General features: G+C 53.8%; 1 protein-coding gene across 1 annotated transcript; it reads left to right on the forward strand.

Moving 5' to 3' along the window:
- The first annotated feature begins 280 nt into the window (after positions 1-280).
- On the forward strand, positions 281-21,476 carry SLC45A1 (solute carrier family 45 member 1). The gene is made up of 9 exons (XM_032644360.1): positions 281-361; positions 4,913-5,333; positions 5,921-6,013; positions 6,708-6,932; positions 12,850-13,589; positions 15,917-16,070; positions 17,407-17,583; positions 19,083-19,288; positions 21,057-21,476. The coding sequence occupies exons 2-9, from the start codon at positions 4,937-4,939 to the stop codon at positions 21,324-21,326; spliced, it is 2,262 nt and encodes a 753-aa protein (XP_032500251.1). The 5' UTR covers positions 281-361; positions 4,913-4,936; the 3' UTR covers positions 21,327-21,476.
- The last annotated feature ends 1,239 nt before the right edge of the window (positions 21,477-22,715 follow it).

Consider the following 22,715-nt stretch of genomic DNA (forward strand, 5'->3'; position numbering starts at 1 on the left):
AACGCCTCAGCCCGCGGAAGTTATAGCGGGCCTGTTTCTGGAGCTTTCCTTGCAGACTCTGCCGGCCTTTAAACTTCAGGAGGATGAGCGACAGGCGAGGGGTGGGGGCCCTGCGCGGGGTCCAGCGCCTCCGCGGCGGACTGCAGGGCGGTGCCGCTTTAAGGATGCTCTGCGGGTACCGGCGGTAGGCGGCGAGGATGAAGCCTGGCTAGGATGCAGCCGTGACGTCACGGCCCCGCCCCGCGGGGTGATGCTGCAGGAGCAGTGGCGGGCCGGGGGCGGCCGGGCCGGGACCCGAGCTGCGACCGGGGCAGGCAGGACCCCGGCCTCGGAAAGGGATGCCTCCTGGCTGGACCCACAGGTACCTCCATTTCCTCCTGTGCCCTCCGCACAGCTTCCCGGCTCTGTGCTGGGAGAGTCGCGGCTTAGGCCCCAGGGTAATCAGAGTGCCAGGATTGGGACTGGAGGTTGGCACCGAGACCTTTGTTCCCCTTGGATGTCTAATTAATTGAACTGTCAGTGGAGCCCACGTCTCGCCCCCTGAGTGCAGAACTCTCCCGCCCTGGGAAGGGTAGCAGTTGGGTGACAGATTTATTTCACATTTGCAAGGAAAGAGATCGAACACTGGAATTTGCCCCAGGCTTAAGCTCTGCTTATGGGTGCCGGAGGCCTGTTCCCGGGTCACCTGGGCAGGTGTCATCAGCTTCCGGTTCGCCTCCCGCCAGAGGCTTAATGAATGCTCTGGATGGCTGGGGCCCTGGGATAATCTGTCTCAGCATCCCAGGATTAAGTTTATGATGAGCACCAAGGATTTCTGCTCTCTCGTCAAGGGTAACATGCTAAGGCTGAGACGGGAGGGGTTACAGCGGTTCGGTTCATTCTGTCCTCGACAAGTCGTTTGTGGGGTTATCATAATGCTTTTGTTTTTCAGTTTTTATAGGGAAGTAGAACCAGGTGCTGATGAAAGTTCAATGTGTGCCTCACCGGGGGTTTGGGGATCAGTTGGCTGTCAGGCAGGGGCTAGATTGCCACAGATCAAAAGTGAGAAGTGGGCGACACACAATTGAGCAACTAGCTGATTAAATACATCCCCTGAAGTCCATAGAGCCCTTTACTGGTCTGGGAAGATTTCCCTGAAGTATAAACTTAGAGAATTGGTAGAAGGAAGGACAGGGAAGGGCTGTGGCCCCATGTCACCCCACAGTTGGAAGCCTGGTTTCACGTAGAGAAATGAGGAAACGATTTGAGGTCAGAGTGGGGTAATTTTAAGCGTTCGAATTACATGGACGTTGTTTATTTTTATGAGTCATTTGCCGCCTAGTCATCCCGTAACACAATTTGAGGGATTCATTCCTTGAAACACCCTCTGTATTCTAGAAGCACAGTGGACCCAGCATATAACCTGGGGGGTCCAGGAATATGTGCACATTTTGGGGGGGCAGAGTAAACGGTAATACAGTGTGATCAAGATGGTCTGATGAATATTTGTATTAAAATTCTATTTTACTAGTTTACATTTTACTTTCTTTTTTATAACATTCAAAAGTGAATTTTCAGTAGTTCTTAGAATAAACTTCCGGGGACAGCTTTTAATATATGTATTTTTAAATAAAAGTGGTAACCCTGATCGCCCAAACTTGAAGGGGAAGCCTTAGTGAAGACTCTGTTCAAGCTCAGGTTTAATTCCGGTTCAGATGTGTGTCGGGGGGCGGGGTGTAGGATGGGGGCGGTGAGGGTCTCACTTTTGCTAGGACGGGCTGCAGGCTGTGTTTTAAAGCTGGAGGTGGTGGGCAGGTGATGGTGAAATTGTCACATCACAGGTAGAGACATGGACTATTTACATAGTCCATTTTAAGTGGGGCAGATATCCTCCCTTTTCAAAAATATACTTCCGCCTTATGCTGTGTGAGGCTAAAATTCTTCCAGACAGGGCCCATGGTTCTTCATTCTAAAATGAAAGGGAAGGTTTCTAACGCGTGTTCACTTAAGTTCACTTTATGGGGGTAAAATGCCAACAGGAAAGAGAGGCGTCCTGTGCCTGAAGGGGCAGGTAGAGAGGCACAGAGGGAGTTAGCCACCGAGGCAGGTGCGGGGCTGTGACCAGACAGGTGAAGTCAGGTTAAGCTCTCTGACACACCTGGGCTAAGGTCTTCCTTCTGACTTCTAAGGAGACAGTCTTATTATGCGGTGTTCCAGCGGGTCCTCTATTTCTATGATCTTAATGAATGAAGCTCCAGGGTCAGCTAACAACCACCTGGGTTTTTGAAGGCAAGACCAGCCATTTTTTCTCGAGTATTTACTATGTACAAGGGCCTGAGTGAGACCCGTGAGGAACATAAACAAGATGCTTTTAGCTTAAAAGTTTAATTTTTTAAAAACTTGACTTAATCTTCATAAGTGGATTATGTTTTTAGTGAAGTATTACTTGTGTGCATAGTTCGTAGGTACCCTCTGCTCTTGTTGTAGAGGAGAGCGTGAGATTTTTTTAAGGTCATAAGATATACCTTTTCTAGAAGCGAGAGCAGACTGATTCGCTGGTTATGTCATTCCCTGTCATCTTGGTGTGAAATCTACCTCGTACCAAGTCTTCCGGGTCAACTAATCCCTTCTTGATGGGTTCATCTCTCATCACCACATCGCCACTGTGCCCAGCTGGTGCACAGAGCTCCTTTGCATGGGTGGTTCCCACTGCTTAGCATGTCTTTCCTCCACTGTTTCACCTGACTTGAGGCCAAGAACTATGTCTTTCTTTTGTCTCTATAAATTCAGTGTTTTGGTATTCAGTACTCAGCCAAATGGGAGGATGGGTGGGGAGGTGGGCAAGTGGAAGGATGGATGGATGGATGGATGGATGGATGGATGGATGGATATTTGAAAGAGTGGATGGGTAGACGGGTAGGTTGGGTAGATTAGAGGACGGGTGGTGGATATGTATATGGATGGGTGGATATGTGGATGTGGATGGATGGGTGGATGGGTGGGAAGATGGGTAGATGGATGGATGGATGGATGGATGGATTGCTGGATGGTTTATTGCGTTAACATGTTGCGTTCTGAATCCTGCTGGGACGTCTCCAGAATAAATCATTTCTACCACTGGTGTCTTCTGAAGAGAAGGAAGACAATCCCCGAGTGGGTGGGGTAGTGGGGGAGTTTGGGATGCACATCTGGAGTGATAAGGAATTTCAGAGTGATTCATAAAGAAGTTATCGACTAGCAAGAGTGTGATGGAGGGTGTACAGTAAGTTAAAGTCAGAAATAAGGGCCTCATTTCTAAAGCTTAAAAACTAATTTTGATGGGGCTTCCCTGGTGGCACAGTGGTTAAGAGTCCGCCTGCCGATGCAGGGGACACGGGTGCGTGCCCCGGTCTGGGAAGATCCCACACGCCGCGGAGCAGCTGGGCCCGTGAGCCATGGCCGCTGAGCCCGCACGTCTGGAGCCTGTGCTCCGCAATGGGAGAGGCCACAACAGTGAGAGGCCCGCGTACCGCAAAAAAAAAAAAAAAAAACTAACTAATTTTGAAAGAAAGCCTCTACTATTTATCTCGGTAAATAACAAGTGTTCTTGTAAGGAAACCTATCAATGTTGGGAATGTCGTCTCGGGTTTAGGGCCTACTTCCCAGGAAGGACTCCAAAGGAAATTTAGGCGATTGCTTTTTTGTGATACAGATGAGGTGAGCTGTGTCACAGAGGTCAAACCCAATGCAGAACTTCCCCCTCTCATGTTTTTATCTGTCTCTTTCCCTCTGATCTTAGTAGCTTTCCTCTCCCTGTGCTTAGTAAAATTGACATTGGCTAAAACGCACAGGTCAACATGCTAGAACCTATTCCTTTAATATTTACAATCTAGATTAATTTCTAAGCAGTGAAAACAGTTGGATGCCCAAGGGCAGGTCTCCAAGTGGCACACATTGTAAACCCCAGGGAGGTGGGGGACAGAGGAGGCAGGAGTGTCTGTGAATTAGCCTACACGCCTGCTAATTCCCTACCCAGGGCGAGGGCGTTGCAAAAATTCCTCAAAAAAATAATTTGAGGATGGAGGAAAATCTATTTCTCACCCTCCCGGATTCTTTCTGTCCCTCACTTTTTTTTTTTTCTTTTTGTAAACTGTATCCCTATTCAGTGTGTTGCCTATAACAAGCAGGATTCAGGGAGTCGGTTTATTTCTTTAAAGAGAGCATTTCAAACACTATGAAAGTCTCAGTTCTCCTGACTCGACTGAAGATTCATTTGTGCAGCTGTTGTAAAAGGAAAAGACTTGAGTTGAACTCATTTGGCGGCTTTTAGGCTTGGGTCCCCCGGCTTAGGGTGGAGAGGAAACCCAGGTATTAGGGAGGGTGTGACTCTCCATCCCGAGAAGGAAGGGCTGTCCCCTCACCACTTGGAAGCGCTCAGGGTGCCTGTGAGTCCTGTCTCCCCGCATTGTGCCTGGTCTCCCCCTCTGCTCCCCTGGGGCCTGCAGGGAAGGGCAAAATTAGCCCTGGAAATGGGACACAGGTCCTAACATAGCTCGGCAACCTTTGCGGCCTGAGGGCAGCCACGGGGCTCTTGGTGGCAACCACTCTTCGTGGTTCTTTGCTGGGCCCTCCCGGTACAGCCTGTCTGGGGAACCGTCCCTTTGAGTTTTAGTGCGGGGACCTGAAGGATCTGATCCTCTCTCTGGCTCTGGTCTCCCCGGGCAGGCGGGCTGCCCCAATGCGAAAGTGAGGCCCAGGGACACCGTCCATACAGCAGGCTCCACTCCGGGGGCTCGGTGTCGGCTCTACGGGACCCCCGAGTGAACTCACCTTTCCCACGTGGACGGGTGAGCGGTGCCACGGGGGCTGGAGGGACAGAGCCACCGGGACAAATGAGCTCGCGTGGTGGAGGCCCCGTGGGTGACGGCTGCCCCCAAACGGGCTTTCCCCACAGGAGCACCCACCAGCTCCCCCTACGATGACCTCCCCGGTGAGCAGCGCCCCTCCGGGAGAGGCCCTCTTCCCCTCCTTGACCCCTCAGGACCTCTGGAGGCCCCCGATCGCCAGCTACTCAGGGTCCATGACCCGGCACATCAGCCACCGGGCCAACAACTTCAAACGACACCCCAAGAGGAGGAAGTGCATCCGGCCATCGCCGCCCCCGCCCCCTAACACCCCGTGTCCAGTCGAGCTGGTGGGCTTCGGGGACCTGCACCCCCAGAGGTCCTTCCGGGAGCTGCTCTTCAACGGCTGCGTCCTCTTCGGCATCGAGTTCAGCTACGCCATGGAGACGGCGTACGTGACCCCGGTGCTCCTGCAGATGGGCCTTCCCGACCAGCTCTACAGCCTCGTGTGGTTCGTCAGCCCCATCCTCGGTGAGCCCCCACTCGGCCCGCCCGTGATGGCCTCCGAAACCTCCCCAGAAGCTTCCAGAAACCTCAGTGGAGGCAGCTTGAGGGTCCCCAGGGGGACAAGGGAGGGGCCAGAGTAAGTCCCCCAGTTGTGTGGGGCTGTAGCAGAACACAGGTATGGCCGGTCAGACCCCATATCCTAAGTGACTTTATCTAAACCAGATAAAGGACCAGACTTCAGCAGACCCCAAGGATTCCACCATCCCGTGCCAGGCGGTGTCATCAGAGGAGACAAGCAGTACAGCTGGGGGTGGTTTGGGTCTGGGAGGTCCTGGTCTTTCTTGGATTCCCAAGAAGGTCATGGCTCCTTCGTGCCTTGTAGGGACCTAAGTAGAAAATTTAAGGAGAAGCTGAGTGATTCCAAGAGTCTGGTTATCTTTTGTTTTCTAGCTCAGGGTTCTGTTGCTGACTCAGAGTTTCATCATCTTATTCTTTTGATGCCCTGGGGACGTTTGAGTGCAGGTGTTTCAGGAATCTGATGAAGCTCTTCGGTGTTGGTCCCCATGTACAATGGGGACCTCAGCAGTGACCACTGACCTGCTCTGTTTCAGGATTCCTACTGCAACCACTGTTGGGCGCTTGGAGTGACCGATGTACCTCAAGGTTTGGAAGGAGACGCCCTTTCATTCTTGTCCTGGCTATAGGTCTGTTGTTTTGGAATTGAAATAAAATGGAAAAAAGAAAAAAGGCCCCAACTGCTTCCTCTTAGGAAAATCTAAAAGAGTGTTGACCAAAACAGTTATCCAGGTCGTGTCACTGGTGTGGTAGCGGGGAGCACCCTGTAATCCAGTCTGGGTTAACTGTGAAAATATCTCATTTTGATCACTTTTTAAAAATGAGTTAATAGGGGAGTTCCCTGGTGGCCTAGCGGTTAGGATTCCGGGCTTTCACTGCCATGGGCCTGGCTCAACCCCTGGTGGGGGAGCTGAGATCCCGCAAGCTGCATAGCACGGCCAAAAGAAAAAGAGTTAATAAAGTCTATATCATTCCTGCTACGCTTGATGAAATAAAAACCCTGATCCAAGTGCTTAAGGTTTGATTAAAAAGGAGTTCTTGGGGCCCTAAAGATTTCAGCCTGGGGCTTCCCTGGTGGCGCAGCGGTTGGGAGTCCGCCTGCCGATGCAGGGGACGCGGGTTCACTCCCCGGTGCGGGAAGATCCCACATGCCGCGGAGCGGCTGGGCCCGTGAGCCATGGCCGCTGAGCCTGCGCGTCCGGAGCCTGGGCTCCGCAACGGGAGAGGCCACAACAGTGAGAGGCCCGCGTACCGCAAAAAAAAAGATTTCGGCCTGAAGTGGTGGCCGCCGGGCCGGCAGGTGACTCTGTTCTCCATCCCCAGGCACGTTGCTGGGCCTCTCACTCTTGCTGAACGGCAGGGACATCGGGACGGCGCTGGCTGACACGGCCCACGACCACAAGTGGGGCATCCTCCTCACGGTGGGCGGCGTGGCGCTGATGGACTTCAGCGCGGACTCGGCCGACAGCCCCACCCACGCGTACATGATGGACGTGTGCAGCCCCGCCGATCAGGACCGCGGCCTGAACATCCACGCCCTCCTGGCAGGTAAGGTGCTGTGCGACTGGGACAAAATGCAAAGACGTGGGCGAGCACGGACGTGCTTGAAGGTGCGCCTCTCAGACCACATATGTCAACAGTACACATGTTATATACTATAATATCTATATTTTAATCTATATTTCTTCTTTTATTGAAGTATAGCGGATTTACAATGCTGTGTTAGTTTCAGGTGTACAGCAAAGTGATTCAGTTATATATATATAACCTGAATCTCCTTCAGATTCTTTTCCCTTAGAGGTTACTACAAGATATTGAGTAGAGTTCCCTGTGCTATGCAGTAGGTCCTTGTTGTTTATCTATTTTATATATAGGAGTGTGTGTATGTTAATCCCAAACTCCTAATTTAAGCCTCCCCACTCCTTCCCCTTCAGTAGCCATAAGTTTGTTTTCTACGTCTGTGGGTTTACTTCTGTTTTGTAAGTAAGTTCGTTTGTATCATTTTTTTTTTTAGATTCCACATATAAGCGATATCATATGATATTTGTCTTTCTCTGTCTGGCTTACTTCACTTTGTGTGATCATCTCTAGGTCCATCCATGTTGCTGCAAATGGCATTATTTCATTCTTTTTTATGTAAGATATCGTTGATATATATGCATATATGTGCGTATATAGCTCTGTATGTGTGTATATAACCGTGTGTAAATAGTGTTATACGTCGTTGATTCTCGTTATTCAGGTAGTTGTGTCGTTCAAAGGCGTCACGAGCTCTGAATTAGCCAACCTCGAATCATGGCCCGTGGAGACATACAGGGTTAGGTTCCTGCGAACCTCTGGCCACATCATTTTTGTCAACGGATCGATACATAGCCTTGTTCTTTGTGTTTCTGTTTAAAGACATCTTATTTAGTATATATCACGGATTCATTAACATTGAACTCACGGCCAGCAGCACTATGACTCGTGCCTGAACGAAGCTCGTCTAACTCACATATTTTCCCCATAAGACACGTCGCGGGCACCGGGCACTTGGGAACCCTAGACAGCGGTAGCGCTACACTTGGGGGCTGTCAACTAAACAGCGTGTCACCCGAAAAAAGCACAAAACTGCAAATATGTGGCACCCACATAGACTATGAAAAGGATGGTTGTTGACAGTGTGAGAGTTGAAACAACAAGGCAGAACGTCACCGTGGAAAGTCTTAGCCAGGACCATGTGTGTCGGGCGACTCTTTCACTGCTCTGGGAATTCCCTGGTGGACCAATGGTTAGGACTTGGCGCTTTCACTGCTGTGGCCCGGGTTCAATCCCTGGTCGGGGAACTAAGATCCCACAAGCCGGGCAAAAAAACCTTTTTTTTCACTGCTCTGCCCGTATCCGAGAGTGATTGAGCATTACATATGTACTTATTGGGGTTACAAATCAATTTAACTGAGTAGGTAGATTTGAAATATGGAATCCGTGAATAATGACAATTGACTGTGTGTACACACACACACACACACACACACACACACACACACACACCTGTGCTGTGCTTGATGCCAGACACGAGAAACATTCCCACTGAAGTCGGGAAGGAGGCGGGAATGACCACCAAGGGGAGGGGTGCTGGGGGGGGGCTGGACTGCGAGTGTGGGGTTAGCGGATGCGAACTATTATATATAACATGGATCGACAACAAGGCCCTACTGTACAGCACAGGGAACTAATATCCTATATCCTGTGATGAACCATGATGGAAAAGAAGATGAAAAAGAATATATATGCATAACTGAATCACCTTGCTGTACAGCAGAAATTAACACAACACTGTAAATCAACTCTACTTCAATAAAATTGAAAGGAAGAAAAAACAAAGAGTCTGTGCTTGGACTTCCCTGGTGGCACAGCGGTTAAGAACCCGCCTGCCAATGCAGGGGACACGGGTTTGAGCCCTGGTCCAGGAAGATCCCACACGCCGCGGAGCAACTAAGCCTGTGCGCCACAACTACTGAGTCTGTGCTCTAGAGCCCGCGAGCCACAACTACTGAAGTCCATGTGCCTAGAGCCCGTGCTCCACAACAAGAGAAGCCACCACAATGAGAAGCCCGCACACCACAATGAAGAGTAGCGCCCGCTCGCTGCAACTAGGGAAAGTCCGCGCACAGTAACGAAGACCCAAGGCAGCCAAAAATATAAATAAGTAAATAACTAAATAAATTGTTTAAAAATAAAACAAACAAAACCTTCAAGGGAATCAACTGCAAAACAGTAAGAGAATTCAGTATGATGTTTGCTTATCAAAGTATCATATAAAAATCAATACCTCTAGCGTTTGTACATAAAACACTTATCTTGTTCCAAAAGAAACAATCCCATTTATAATAGCAATGGAAAAGATTTCTAAAAATCCAGGGAAAGATGTCATATGTGTAGGACCTGTACGAAGAGGCCGGGGTGGCCCAGGAGCTGAAATCCTGAATCGGTTTTGTGCTTTTCCTCCTGTTCATGGTGGGACTTTAGGCAACTGCTTGGCCTCTCCGAGCCTCAGTCGCTTCTTCCAGAAAACGTCGTTGTTCATCTCTCTTTACAATCCCGTACGCACATGGGTCCAGGGAGCTTCTGCGTGGGTCCAGGCAGGCAGGGGTTTGGAGGGTCGGAAGAAGGAATTCGTTTTTTATCTTATGTAGACAGTCCCCAACTTATGATGGTTTGACTTACGATTTTTTTGCCTTGACAAAAGCTATACACATTCAGTGGAAACTGTACTTTGAATCTGAAGTTTGCCCTTTCCTGGGCTAGCGATATGTAGTCCGATCCTCTCTTGTGATGCTGGGCGGCAGCTCCCGTTCACCCCCGTGATCTCGAGGGTCAACAACCCTACACGGACAACCGTTCTGTTTTTCACTTTCAGGACAGTCATCAGTCAATTACATGAGACAGTCAGCACCTTATTATAAAATAGGCTTTGTGTTAGATGCTTTGGCCCAGCTGTAGGTTAATGGAAGAGATCTGAGCATGTGTAAGGTAGGCGGGGCTAAGCGATGATGTTCAGTAGGTTAGGTGTATTCAGTGCATTTTCTTTTTTTCCCCCTTTTTAAAAAATTGACGTATAGTTGATTTACAATGTTGTGTTAGTTTCTGGTGTACAGCAAAGTGAATCAGTTATACATATATTTATATATACATATATAAAATCTTTTTCCGATTTTTTCCCTTATAGATTTTTACAAGATACTGAGTATAGCTCCCTGTGCTATGCAGTAGGTCCTTGTTGGTTATCTATTTTACGTATAGGAATGTGTATTAAATGCATTTTCATCTTATGATATTTTCAACTTACAATGGCTTTATCAGGATGTAATTCTGCAGTAAGTACAGGAAGATCTGTACTTGTCTGAATTAGTTTTTCTTTCCTCTTTTAAAATTGTGTTAAAATACACGTAACATAAAATTTACCATCTTAGCCATTTTTACGGGTACAGTTCTGTGATACTCTCACACTGTTGTGGAGCCATCACCGCCATCCACCCCTGAAACGCTTTTCATCTTGTAACACTGAAACTCTATAACCATTAAATAACAACTCCCCAATCTCCCCTCCCCCAGCCCCTGGCAACCACCATTCTACTTTCTGCCTCTACAAATTTGACTGCTCTAAGGAACCGACGTGAGCGGAATCAAACAGTATTTGTCTTTGTGGCAGGCTTGTTTCACTGAGTATAATGTCCTCAAGGTTCATCCATGTCGTAGCGTATGTTAGAATTCCTTACTCTTTTGAGACTGAATAATGTATCATTGCATTTATAGACCACACTGTGCTTACCCACTCATCCTTTGGTGATGGACACGTGGGTTGCTTCCACGTCTTAGCTATAGTGAATAATGCTGCTGTGAGCATGGGTGTACAAACATCTCTTCAAGACCCTGCTTTCAGTTCTTTTGGGGCCTCTACCCAGAAGTGGAATTGCTGGGTAATTTTATTTTTCGTTTTTGGGGGAGCCTCCTTATTGTTTCCCACAGCAGCTGCGCTATTTTATATCCCCACCAACACTGCACAAGGGTTCCGATTCCTCCACTTCCTCGTCAACTTGCTGTTTTCTGGGTTTTTAAAAATTGCTTGATAGTAGCCATCCTAATGGATGTGAGGTTGTATCTCACTGCGGCTCTGATTTGCATTTCCCTAATGATCGGTGACGTTGAGCATTATTCCATGTGCTTGTTGGCCATGCGTCTATCGTTGGAGAAATGTTTATTCAAGTCCTTTGCCCATTGTTTGAATCCGGTTGTTTGTTTCTTTGTTGTTGAGTATATAATTCCTCAACTGTGCAAATGTATCACTTCGATCATTTAAAAAAAAAAATAGTTCATAAAGTTCTCGCAAATCTGACCTCGATTAAGGGTCACCAAACTGCCACTGTGTCTTCAGAAGGAGTGGGGGAAGCTAATTAGGACCATGAATGTGGAAAGTTAAGAATAATAAAGCTGGTGGTGGGGGGGCTGGATATGAGATTAAGAGGCCCGTAAGAAGAGTCTGGAACAAATGAAGTTCTACAGAAAGCCATTAAATAACTAGATTCAGGGTCAGGTCCCACCATAGGGACATGTGGAAGGTTGGGCTGAATGTGTCTGAGTCCAGGCCTTTCCACAGGCGATTCTGTTGAAAAGGTCAACTCCTGACATGGCTGGATCTCCCCAAGTGGAGGGGAGGGAGGGCCCCTGCTGGTCGGATGCAGGTTCCCCTGCATCGCCAAGAGTAAACCAAGAGTTTTACTCATCCCAACCAGTAGCCTGGTCAGAGTATAGCTGGACTCAAAATAGAAAAGCACCTAAGATGCGAGATGTGTCTGCAAAGGGGCTGGGCGGATGGAGCCCTGGCGCCTGGCCTTGCTCTGCCATTGGGAGCCCAGCGCTGGGCGGGAGGAAACAGCACTTTCTGGAGGTGAGAATGTATTTTGCCACTGGCCGGGCACCGTGTGGCATCACCTACATTTTCATGTTGTGCTGTGTGAACCATTGGCTGTCTGTTGGGTCCCTGAGGCCGTGGGATCAGTGAGTGGGATCAGAGGAAAGGACCAGATTCCTGCAGCCCCCCTGTTCCCTGGTGGCTCCGGGGCCCGAAGAGCTGCCACCAGGGGTGACCCATGAGGGGTGACTTTCTTTCTTTCTTTTTTTTTTTTATAAATTTATTTATTTTATTTTATTTTTGGTCGCATTGGGTCTTCGTTGCTGCACGCGGGCTTTTCTCTAGTTGCGGCGAGCGGGGGCTACTCTTCGTTGTGGTGCACAGGCTTCTCATTGCGGCAGCTTCTCTTGTTGGGAACACGGGCTCTAGGCACGCGGACTTCAGTAGTTGTGGCTCACGGGCTCAGTAGTTGTGGCTCACGGGCTCAGTAGTTGTGACGCATGGGCCTAGCTGCTCCGCGGCATGTGGGATCTTCCCGGACCAGGGCTCGAACCCGTGTCCCCTGCATCGGCAGGCGGATTCTTAACCACTGCGCCACCAGGGAAGCCCAGGGGTGACTTTCTTAATGGTGGTCAGGCCCAAGGACGATGTTGCCTGGTGAGGAAGACAGGGGTGGCCACGTGAATTCCCGCACACACACGTGCAGTGGTCTGTGTGCTGGGGACCAGGTCTCCCGTGTTTACACAGCGCTGAAGCTGGGGGAGGGGCGGGACTCCAAGGGGACAGGTGACGCAGTGTCGACACTCACTTTCCCTCCTCCTAAGACGCTGTGTGCAGAGGGGACCAGAGTGTGGGCAGGCGGTCATCATGCCCTGGCAGGCGGCCCTCAAGGGCAGGGGACCGGGTCCCCCAGGGTCCCCCCGGAAATCCCATTCTCTTCTCCTTTTCTTTGGGGCGTAGGTGGGACAGATGATACATCCGGGTCCTTGGGGTGGATTTTACAAATCAAGTAAGGAAGCGAACACCTTCCTCGGGGGCTTTCTTCCCCGCTCCCTGCCCCGCTTCTCTCCCCAGGTCTCGGAGGAGGGTTCGGGTATGTGGTCGGGGGGATCCACTGGGATAAAACTGGCTTCGGGAGAGCCCTGGGCGGGCAGCTGCGGGTCATCTACATCTTCACGGCCGCCGTCCTGAGCATCTCCACCGTCCTGACCCTGGTCAGCATCCCCGAGAGACCCCTGCGGCCCCCGGCCGAGAAGAGGCCGGCCATGAAGAGCCCCAGCCTCCCGCTGCCTCCCTCCCCTCCTGTCCTGGGTGAGGAGGGCGCCGGCCAGACGGTCCCCTGCCCGCCGGCCAGCAGCCTCCACACCAACTTCTCCAGCCCCATCTCCCCGCTGAGCCCCCTCACGCCCAAGTACGGCAGCTTCGTCAGCAGGGACAGTTCCCTGACGGGCATCAACGAGTTCGCCTCGTCCTTCGCCACGTCCAACATAGACAGCGTGCTCATCGACTGCTTCACGGGTGGCCACGACGGCCACCTGACCATCCCCGGCAGCGCCCCAAGGCAGGGAATCAGTGTCAGCTTCCCCCGGGCCCCCGATGGCTTCTACCACCGGGACCGCGGCCTCGGGGACCGGAGGGACGTCGCCCTGGCCACCGGCCCCGACGGGGACGTGCTGAGGGTGGGCTCCTTGGACACCTCCAAGCCGCGGTCGGCTGGCATCCTAAAGAGACCCCAGACCCTGGCCATCCCGGACACAGCCGGAGGAGGTGGCCCCGACACCAGCAGGAGAAGGAACGTGACCTTCAGTCAACAGGTAAAAGCAAACGTCCGGGGGCCGGGGGAGGGGGGAGCCAGGGGTCAGAGGGCGCTGTGCGTGGTCCCCCCTCGTCAGATGATCTGGAAGGGAATTCCCGGCCCATCTGGGCATATCAGTCAGAAGGGACCTGGGTCTAATAGGTGGGCCCCAGGGACATCCCCATCCTTACATCCTGTCAATGTCGAGATTCTGGGCCCGACGTGAGCCCACACATGCCTTCAGGGTCTCTGCTCGGGGTCGCACTTTAAGACACTGGCCACAGCAAAGGCCTGGCTCTTTTAAGCACCCTTACGTTTGCCCAGGGCTGATCCGGTGGGTTTGTCACAGCATCACGTGTACTGCGGTCACTCCTAGTCTTTTCCCTGCCACGTCCAGCCCACTTTGGCCGTGTGCGCCCAGTGCCAACGGAGCTAAGTCTTCCTGAAGGACAGAAACAAAACATAAACCTGGCGGCTGTTTCTGGGGCCTCCTTCCCTCCCCAGGTGGGCAACCTTAACCAACCAGCCCAGAGGCTGTCGATACTCCGGATCCCAAAGGGCGCAGGCATGTTCTGGGAAGAAAAGAACCTTCCGGAAGGCTGTCTGTGTTGCATGTAGGATTGGCTGGAAGGCCACAAACTGACATGTGGGATTTTAGCTGCTTTCAGAGTCCGTGATCTTGGAAGAGACTACTTCATATTAAAGAGAGTTACGCTCATTTAAAGTAGACGTGAGGGCCTCCCTGCCCTCAGGGTCACCCAGGGGATGGAGTTTCCTGAGCAGGAAGCCTATGACCCTTGTTCAGCCCTCACAGGCCCCCAGAGGCGCAGTTCTGAAGGCGGGTGACCTGGACACGCCCCTTGGACACGGCTGCCACGCGGCCGCGTCTCCCGTGAAGCAGGCCCCGCTCTGCCGGCCCGACCCTCCGTCAGACAGCCCCACCCGCACTCCCGTGCCTGGGAAGACCCCCTGATTTCGTGGGAGGCTGACACTGGGAGGTGGCCACGCATGTTCGCTTCGTTGTTAAATTCTTGAAGTTTAACCACGCCTCCTTTGTGTTACCGCGAGCCGGTCTTAGGGCCACTTCTGTCGTGTCTTGAACTCAATGTCATCCCATCTCGAGGAAGCGCTCTGCACAGGTGGGCGCCAGTCCTGCAGGGAAGCATCCGGGTCCCCGTGGGCAGCATCCACAAGCTCAGATCTGGAAAGCGTCTGAAGAACTGAAAATCACCGGAAGGAATCCCAACCTTGGCAGAGGAAAGCCACTTCTCTAATTGCTCGGGTCAAGGGCATGTCATCCTCATTCCTAAGGACAGCAGAGCAGTTCATCAAGTCTTTTGTCAATGCTGGGTCATCCTGTCCTGTGTCCCGAAATTCCACCTGGCTTCTAGATACAGTCCTTAAATTCTGGTTGAAAAATCTCTTCTTAATCCTTTCAAAACTTTCCGTTTTCGAATCAGTTTTGGAGGAAAGTAAAGTTCATGAGCTAAATATGAACACATCTGGGCTCAGTGGGGACATAGGTGTCGGTCGAAGTCTTCCTCCGGCAGCTGTGGGTGACAAGCTCTGTTGACGCAGCTGCCCTTGGAACCGGCATCGTGGGCTGTTCCCTTCCTTTTCATTCACCCACCCGGAACGTCCAGGTGCCGACCCAGCACAAGCTCCCGCGTGGACCCAGAGTGAGGCACCTTCTCCTCTCTTGAGACGTCCAGCTCCCAAAGGCATCCGTTCACCTGGCTGCTGTCTGCACCCCCAGCCCAGGCGGGGCCACGGTGGGGCAAGGCCTTGTCACCCCGGGAACAGGCGGCAAACTGAGCCAGTGAGCGTATTTGGCGATGGCGTTGCCCTGACAGATGCTGGTGACGTGGAGCTGCCTGGGTGCCCGGCTCCCTCCCTGCACGGGCTCTGTTGGCCACCCTAACCCCTGTATAGGTAGGAGTCCACCTGTCCAGATGCCCAGTCACCTTGGAATCAGTCTTTTACATCCTCTCTTACAGAAAAGATGAGACTTCGTAATGTCTGAATTTCAACTGACCCGTATTTCTTTTCTTTCAAACGTATTCCACGTTTGGCAAGGTCTTAGCTTACTCTCTGTGGCCCAAAGGCAGGCACCGCGAAGGGAGATGCGATTCTCAGCCGCTTCCGTCTCTGAAGAGACGCCTTAAAGTCATTTCTCTCTTTCGGGTGGTGTTTGGTGTCCAGTTCTCACCGCCCAGGAAGACAAACCCTCCCAGCCTCTGGGTTTGTGTTTCTGATTCACTTTCTCATCGAAGCAAAACACACGCTTCCGAGGGGTGCCTGGGGTTTGATGCACTGAGGAGGAACTTTTGGGGGCTTCCCTTTCAGGTGGCCAATATTTTACTGAATGGCGTGAAATACGAGAGTGAGCTGACGGGCCCCAGGGAGCCGTCGGGGCAGCCGCCGTCCATGAGGCACCTCTGCTTCACCATCTGCAACATGCCCAAGGCCCTGCGGCACCTCTGCCTCAACCACTTCCTGGGTGAGCTCGCGGTGAAGCCTCCCGCGTGTCCTGCCCCCCTTGGGTGGCCCTGCGGGTAGGGGCAAGGCTCCGGATGCCTGGAGGCCTCTCCCCTCCACTCGGCCTCCCCAGGCATCACCAGGGGCAGGACGTGGTGGGGACGGGCGGGGCGGGGGGGCCGCGGGGAGGGCTTTTCTCCAGGAAGAGCCGGGTCTCCACGGAGCCCAGATCCTCAGGACCAAAAGCTCTTCGGGCAACTCACAATTAAGGGGGGCATCACTTTCCCACTAGTGGGACTTGTGTCTTAAGCCAGTTTGGACCCCTCACGCTTAGAGCTGAGACGTAAACACACACAGACACACACGTCTGGTGCTGGTCTCACGTTCACGGGCTCGGCTTTCGAATGACTACCGAGAAGCCCCAACTTGCGTTCCATGCCCTTCGGTGTCTCTTTGCTGTTGGGTTGTTGACCGTCTGAGGATGATGAGGAATCTGAGATAATCTAGGCTCTCAAACATTGTGGGATGTAAATCAGAATGACCCTCTAGGAGGCAATTTGGCAACAGGCAAGAATCTTAAAAATGCCCATCACCTTTATCCCAGAGATCCTACCTATTTGGTGTTCTTTGCAAGGATGTAGTCCGAGGTTTTATCACGAATACGTGTGCGAGGTATTTGTCACAGCACGACTCATGATAGCCAAAGACTGGGATGGGGGAAAGGGTAAATGTCCAACAATGGGAAGATGGACCCACACTGTGAAGTATTTTGCTGCCATTAAGATGGGGCTGTTTATGAATATTTAATGGCATAGGGAGCATGCATGATAATTACTGGGGTTCAAGAGACCCCATAAATATCACCTCCTTCCTCTATAAAAGAGGAAATGCACATGGAAATCAGAGGAAGGAGTGCTGTGGTTTTCTCGGTAACAGAGCAAATTAGATCTCTATCAACACTTGCCCTTCCTAACGTATTTCTCCCAGGTAAACGGGTGACCCCTGCCCCCCGCACTGTGGCTGGAGCCCCACTGGCATTTTCTCGCCTCCCCTGCAGAGGAGGGGGAAACAGGAGGAGCTGAGGGTTAGCTTTCCTCCTGGCAATAACGTTCAGAGAAAGAATAGAATACAAAACCTTCACGTGGCAGAGCCTATGTTATAAGAATATATATTTTAAAAAGACGGGTAGGAAACCTACAAAATTTTAACAGCGGTAAAGTCATGTCTGCGTGGTGAAGCTATAGGTAATTCCTTCTTTAAGTTTTGAATTGACAACCATCGGTCAAAACCACCTGCGGGCGGAGGAGGGGCCACGGGCCAGCGCCTGCCCAGCGTCACCAGCCCTTCCCCCCTCCCAGGGTGGCTCTCCTTCGAGGGGATGCTTCTCTTCTACACGGACTTCATGGGCGAGGTGGTATTTCAGGGGGACCCCAAGGCCCCGCACACGTCGGAAGCGTATCAGAAATACAACAGCGGGGTCACCGTGGGCTGCTGGGGGATGTGCATCTACGCCTTCAGCGCTGCCTTCTACTCAGGTACCGGTGGGCTGGGCTCAGCGGGGCGGGGCCTCCGTGGGAGTGATAATGGCCCCTGGGCTGGGTGGCTGGTACCCATTCAATGAAGGAAGGTTGTATCTTTCCAGCTGCAGATACAGCATCCCAATTTGGGGGGAGACAGCGCTGTTTTTTTCTCCGTTATCCAGTGACCCGTCGTCAGGGGTCAGCTGGGGACGCTGCCTGGTGCTGCGCGGCGGGGCAGGGCCTGGTGGGGACGGGCGTGTGTACGGCCCTGAGTAAGCAGCTGGCTGGGATGGGGCGGGGTGTCAGGCCCGTAAGCGAGGGACACGTGGGGGCCCAGGGACAAACCACGAGGTCACTCCTGGGGGGTGTGCCGTCCACCTGCCACCCCTACCCCATCCTTCCCATGTCGATTCTCATGGTGGCTGGTCCAGAGGGAGGGAGGGTGCAGGTTTGACTGGGGGTGCAGCTAGAGTGAGGCTGTGGAACACGTGGGATGGGTGCGAGGAGGCCGAGACGACCCTGAGGTTTGACTCTGCGTGCCCCACGGACCTAGCACGCTGTGCTGAGTGCCTGTGGGTTCTGGGGCATCCCAGTGGTGGCCTAGCTGGCGGCGCACAGCCCCCAGGCTTCATCTCAGGGGTCCGCCCACGTTTTCAGTAAAAGGCCAGAGAGTCTGGCCTCTTGGCTTTTCCGGCCAGAGGCTCCGGTGGGGCGACCTGGCGCTGCCCTCGAGGCAGACGAGGCGTGATGAGCACACGGGGCGAGCTCCAGTAGAACTTCGCTGATGTGCCCGGGATTCGGATTTGTATGATTTCCATGCGCCACAAAAGATCTGTCTTCTTTGGACTTGTTTTAAACATTTAAAAATGTGAAAACTGTCCTTAGCTCCGGGTGGTACAAAAACAGGCTGCAGCCCAGACTCAAGCTGACGGCTGCAGACTGTGGACCCCGTTAGCAAGCTCCAGCCCCACAGTCAGGACCATGACTTTTGTAGGAGGTCGAGGGACCACATTATTAAGAGGGAATTTCTTGGCTTTCGCTGGCGGACCCCGGCGGGCCTGGGTGTTTGGTGGCACCAGGACGTGGGGAAGTGGCCCCGGGGTATTTGACTCCGGAAAGGGATGTCATGCGGAACCCGAGCTGCCAGGCCCCTCAGGGCCCTTAGACACTGGCCGGCCAGGGTGGGGCTGTCAGTGTCCTTGTGTTAGGAAAGCGACAGAAGCACTACGATTTGTACAAGAACTCAGGGTTCAGCCGCAAACCCTAAACTCTAGAGCCTCTTTGATCTTTCCACCCAAAGACCCCTTCACCTGCTGCAGCACTTGGGGGCCTCCCCTGGGTGTGCAGGGGGCCACCCCAGGCCCTGCCACCCATCCAGACGACCCCATCAGTGGTCCCTTAGCTCCCTGGGGCCCCCGATCGGGTCTCCCGGTCAGCGGCAAGCTGCCCGCCAGCCTGGCGGGCGGCCTGGGGCCCCAGGCGGGGCGCCGCTCACCTTCCTCTCTGGGTCGCAGCTATTCTGGAGAAGCTGGAGGAGCACCTCAGTGTCCGCACGCTGTACTTCATCGCCTACCTGGCCTTCGGCCTGGGGACTGGGCTTGCCACCCTTTCCAGGAACCTCTACGTGGTTCTGTCCCTCTGCATCACCTACGGGATTTTGTTTTCCACCCTGTGCACCCTGCCCTACTCGTTGCTGTGCGATTACTACCAAAGCAAGCAGGTGAGTGCCGGCCTTCTTGCTTCGGGCCCCACATCCAGGTGACTCTCCACCTGAGCAGGGTCCCGGGACCCGCTGCACAGCTCGGGGCCCCGTTCAAACGGGAAGACGATCAGGACGCACCGGCAGAGCATAAACCCCGGCAGGAAGCTGCTCGCGCAGGGAACTGGGGGCGCTGGGAGAGCCGCAAGGAGAGGGCTCTGCGGGGCTTTGGGGTCAGCTGGGGGCATGTGGGCACCAAAAACTCAGCGGTCGAGGTCAATAATTCGTGAATGTGGTTTTTGTGAAAATGAGCATCAATGCCAAAAATCCACACTGAGCGAGAGATCGGGGACTTAAAGACAGGGTAAGGGACAGGGCTGAGCCGAGTCCTGGTGGCGTCTGAGGCTAAAGGAAAACAGATCCCGTCTTTAGGTCAAATTTTGGTATTTTGTTCAGGCTGGATTTTCCCTTAACAGCTTTATTGAGGCAGAAGTCACCACAAGGCCACACAGTTCGCCCATTTCCAGTGTACGATTCAGTGGCTTTTAGTGTATTCACACCATCAATTCTAGAACATTTTCGTCACCCCCAAGAGGAGCCCCCTCCCCATTGGCCATCACCCCTCCAGCCCTCCGCTCCCCTGGACGCTTCCCGTCAATGGGATCACGTGATAGGTGGCCTTGTGTGTCTGGCTTCTCCCAGCCTCACGTTTTCGAGGCTCATCCACCCTGTGTATGAGTGGGTCCCTACCGCCTTCCTTCTTGTGGCCGAATAACGCTCCCATCGTAGATTTTTGGCAGTGACTTTGAGGCTTTACAATACGGCACTAAAAGACCACCTTGACGGCTGCCTTTCCCACAGCCCCTTTAACTCCGGGCCCCTGGCGCCTCCCCCAGGCCTGGCCCCGGGGGCTGACTCTCCCCCTGGGCGGTGCTCAGGCTGTGACCTGAGCGCACCGTCCCCCTTGTCACCTCCCGGGAGCCCCCTTCACCGGGGTACGCGGACGTGCTGGTTCTCGGCGGAGGGCGGCCCTGCCCCGCGGGAGGGGACGTGGGGCCTTGGGCCACTCGACCCCGCTGGAAGGCTCGGGCTTCTGCTGCCCGTCAAGTCTTCTGGACACGCGGTCTCCGCTGGGCTGCGGGTCCAGGGCTCCCCTGCGACCTCCCATGGCGGTGGCCCCCACGGGCTGGGCGGGTGTCCCCAGGACTCACGTGACACCAATTCGCGGGAACACAGCCTCGGCGGGGCGGGAGTTGTCCGGCATCCCAGAGGGGAGCACAGCTGCATCTGGGAGGGGGGCCGGGCCGGGCGGGACCCCGGGTGGCACCCAGCCGCGGTCCGCGGGGTGCAGGTGGCCTGTGCTGGGGGCAGAGTCACTCCCGCTGCCACTTGGCAGCTCTGCTCAGAGACCACGTGTCACCTCTGTCCCCAGTGTGGTGCTGGCTGGGGGCGGAGGGAGCCTGACATCCAAGGTGGAGGCCACAGGCCAGAGGAGCAGCGCTGTAGACCCTGGGATCTCTGAGCACGACAGGCGTCGTAGGGACAAGGGTTCAGAGAGGGCGGAGCTGGAGCGGAGGGGGCCGGGCCGGCAGGCCCTGCATCTCCTTTAGAGGTGGGAGACCGGGAAGAGGCCGTGCCAGCCCCTGCTGGCCGCGGGTTCCTTTTCTTGTCGTCATCTCAGAACACAAATATTATCACGTGGGGCCCGGAGGACGTAAGCTGCTGGGCATGGGTGCTGGGTCCCAGGGCTGCAGGGGGCCTGGTCCGGCTGACGCACATCTCTGGTCAGTTTGCAGGGTCCAGCGCCGACGGCACCCGGCGGGGCATGGGCGTGGACATCTCCCTGCTGAGCTGCCAGTACTTCCTGGCCCAGATCCTGGTGTCCCTGGTGCTAGGGCCTCTGACCTCGGCTGTGGGCAGCGCCAACGGGGTGATGTACTTCTCCAGCCTGGTGTCCTTCCTGGGCTGCTTGTACTCCTCCCTGTTTGTCGTCTACGAAATCCCTCCCAGTGACGCTGCCACCGCCGAGGAGCACCGGCCCCTCCTGCTGAATGTCTGACGTCCAGAGCCATGGCTTCGGCCTCGAGCCTGGGCCTGGGTCGGGAGCAGGCCAGCCGGCGGAAACCCACAGGGCCCTGGTGGATGGAGGCGTGACGGGTTTCCTGACGGGATGTAAATATGTGGTAAATCAATAAACGGCAGCAGCAAAGCCTACGGTTTCCAGTGTGGCTCCCCGAGGGGTGAGAGGTCACCTGGGGATTGAGCCACTCGCCACGGGGACTTGGGGAGGGGGCTGTATCATTTATGGATATATATATCTATCTATATTACCAGCTGCAGCTTTGCACCCCAACTCCCACCCCTACCCCCTGCCCCGAAGACACCTGGCAACGTCTGAAGATATTTTGGGTTGTCACAACTTTGCTGCTGCCTGGGAGGCTGTAAACACCCTACAGTGCGCAGGGTGACCACACACACAGCAAAGAATGATCCGGCCCCGAATGTCCACAGTGCTGGCGTGCAGAGAGCCTGTCTAACGGTACACTGCTTCCCAGAACAGAGTTAGAGCAGACGATGCTTTTGGGTCAGAAGACTTCACACCCATTCAGTCACTCACTTATTCATTCATTCATTCTCCCACCCATCCATTCATCCACCCAGCCATCCATCTATCCATCCATCCATCCATCCATCCATTCACACATCCATCCATCCATCCATCCACCCTGCAGATACTCATCAAGGGCCCTGGGAGTGGCAGGCAGTGGTAGGTGCTGGGGACCCAACTGTGAGCATCAAGGCTCTGCCTCATGGAGCTGATGTGACAGGAGGAGAGACAGACAATACACTGACTTCTAGGCCTGAGAATGATGCCAAGTGCTGGGAAGAACACAAGAAGGGTAGGAGGATGCGTGATGGGATCGGGAGAGAGCTATTCCAGGGAGAATGGGGCTGGGTGTGTTCAAGGGACCAAAAGCTCAGATTGTGAAATGCCCCGTAAGGTGGGAACTGCAGAAGGTGGAGCCGATGTCCCTGGTGAACGCCCATCCTGCCCTTGGACTTTACCCGCCCACCCGTGCCCACCATCTTCCAGTGCTTGTTTATGGACCTGGATGAGCCTCTGACTTCTTGCGGGTGTCGAGATCCTTCGCCACGGGGCTTCTCGTCATCTTCCATCAGTGGACACCGCGAGCTGGCTGGGCCCCTTCCTGGTGCACCCGGGCGGGTCCTTTCCCCGTACCGTGCACGCCGAGTGGGGAGGGGGGTGCGCCCAGTCACCGTCGTACCCGCTGCACTGGGCCCTGGTCACTCATACCCTCACTGCACGGTCCTGATGTTTGGGGGACACACAGGACACACTGACCAGAAGGCCCAAACAAGCAACAGGCGTCCCGGCCCCTTGCCAGCTCCTGAGGAGAGTCTGGTTTATGGGCAGCTAACGTGTCCC

Source organism: Phocoena sinus, chromosome 1 (genome assembly GCF_008692025.1).
Source record: "Phocoena sinus isolate mPhoSin1 chromosome 1, mPhoSin1.pri, whole genome shotgun sequence".
In the NCBI taxonomy this organism is placed as follows: domain Eukaryota; kingdom Metazoa; phylum Chordata; class Mammalia; order Artiodactyla; family Phocoenidae; genus Phocoena; species Phocoena sinus.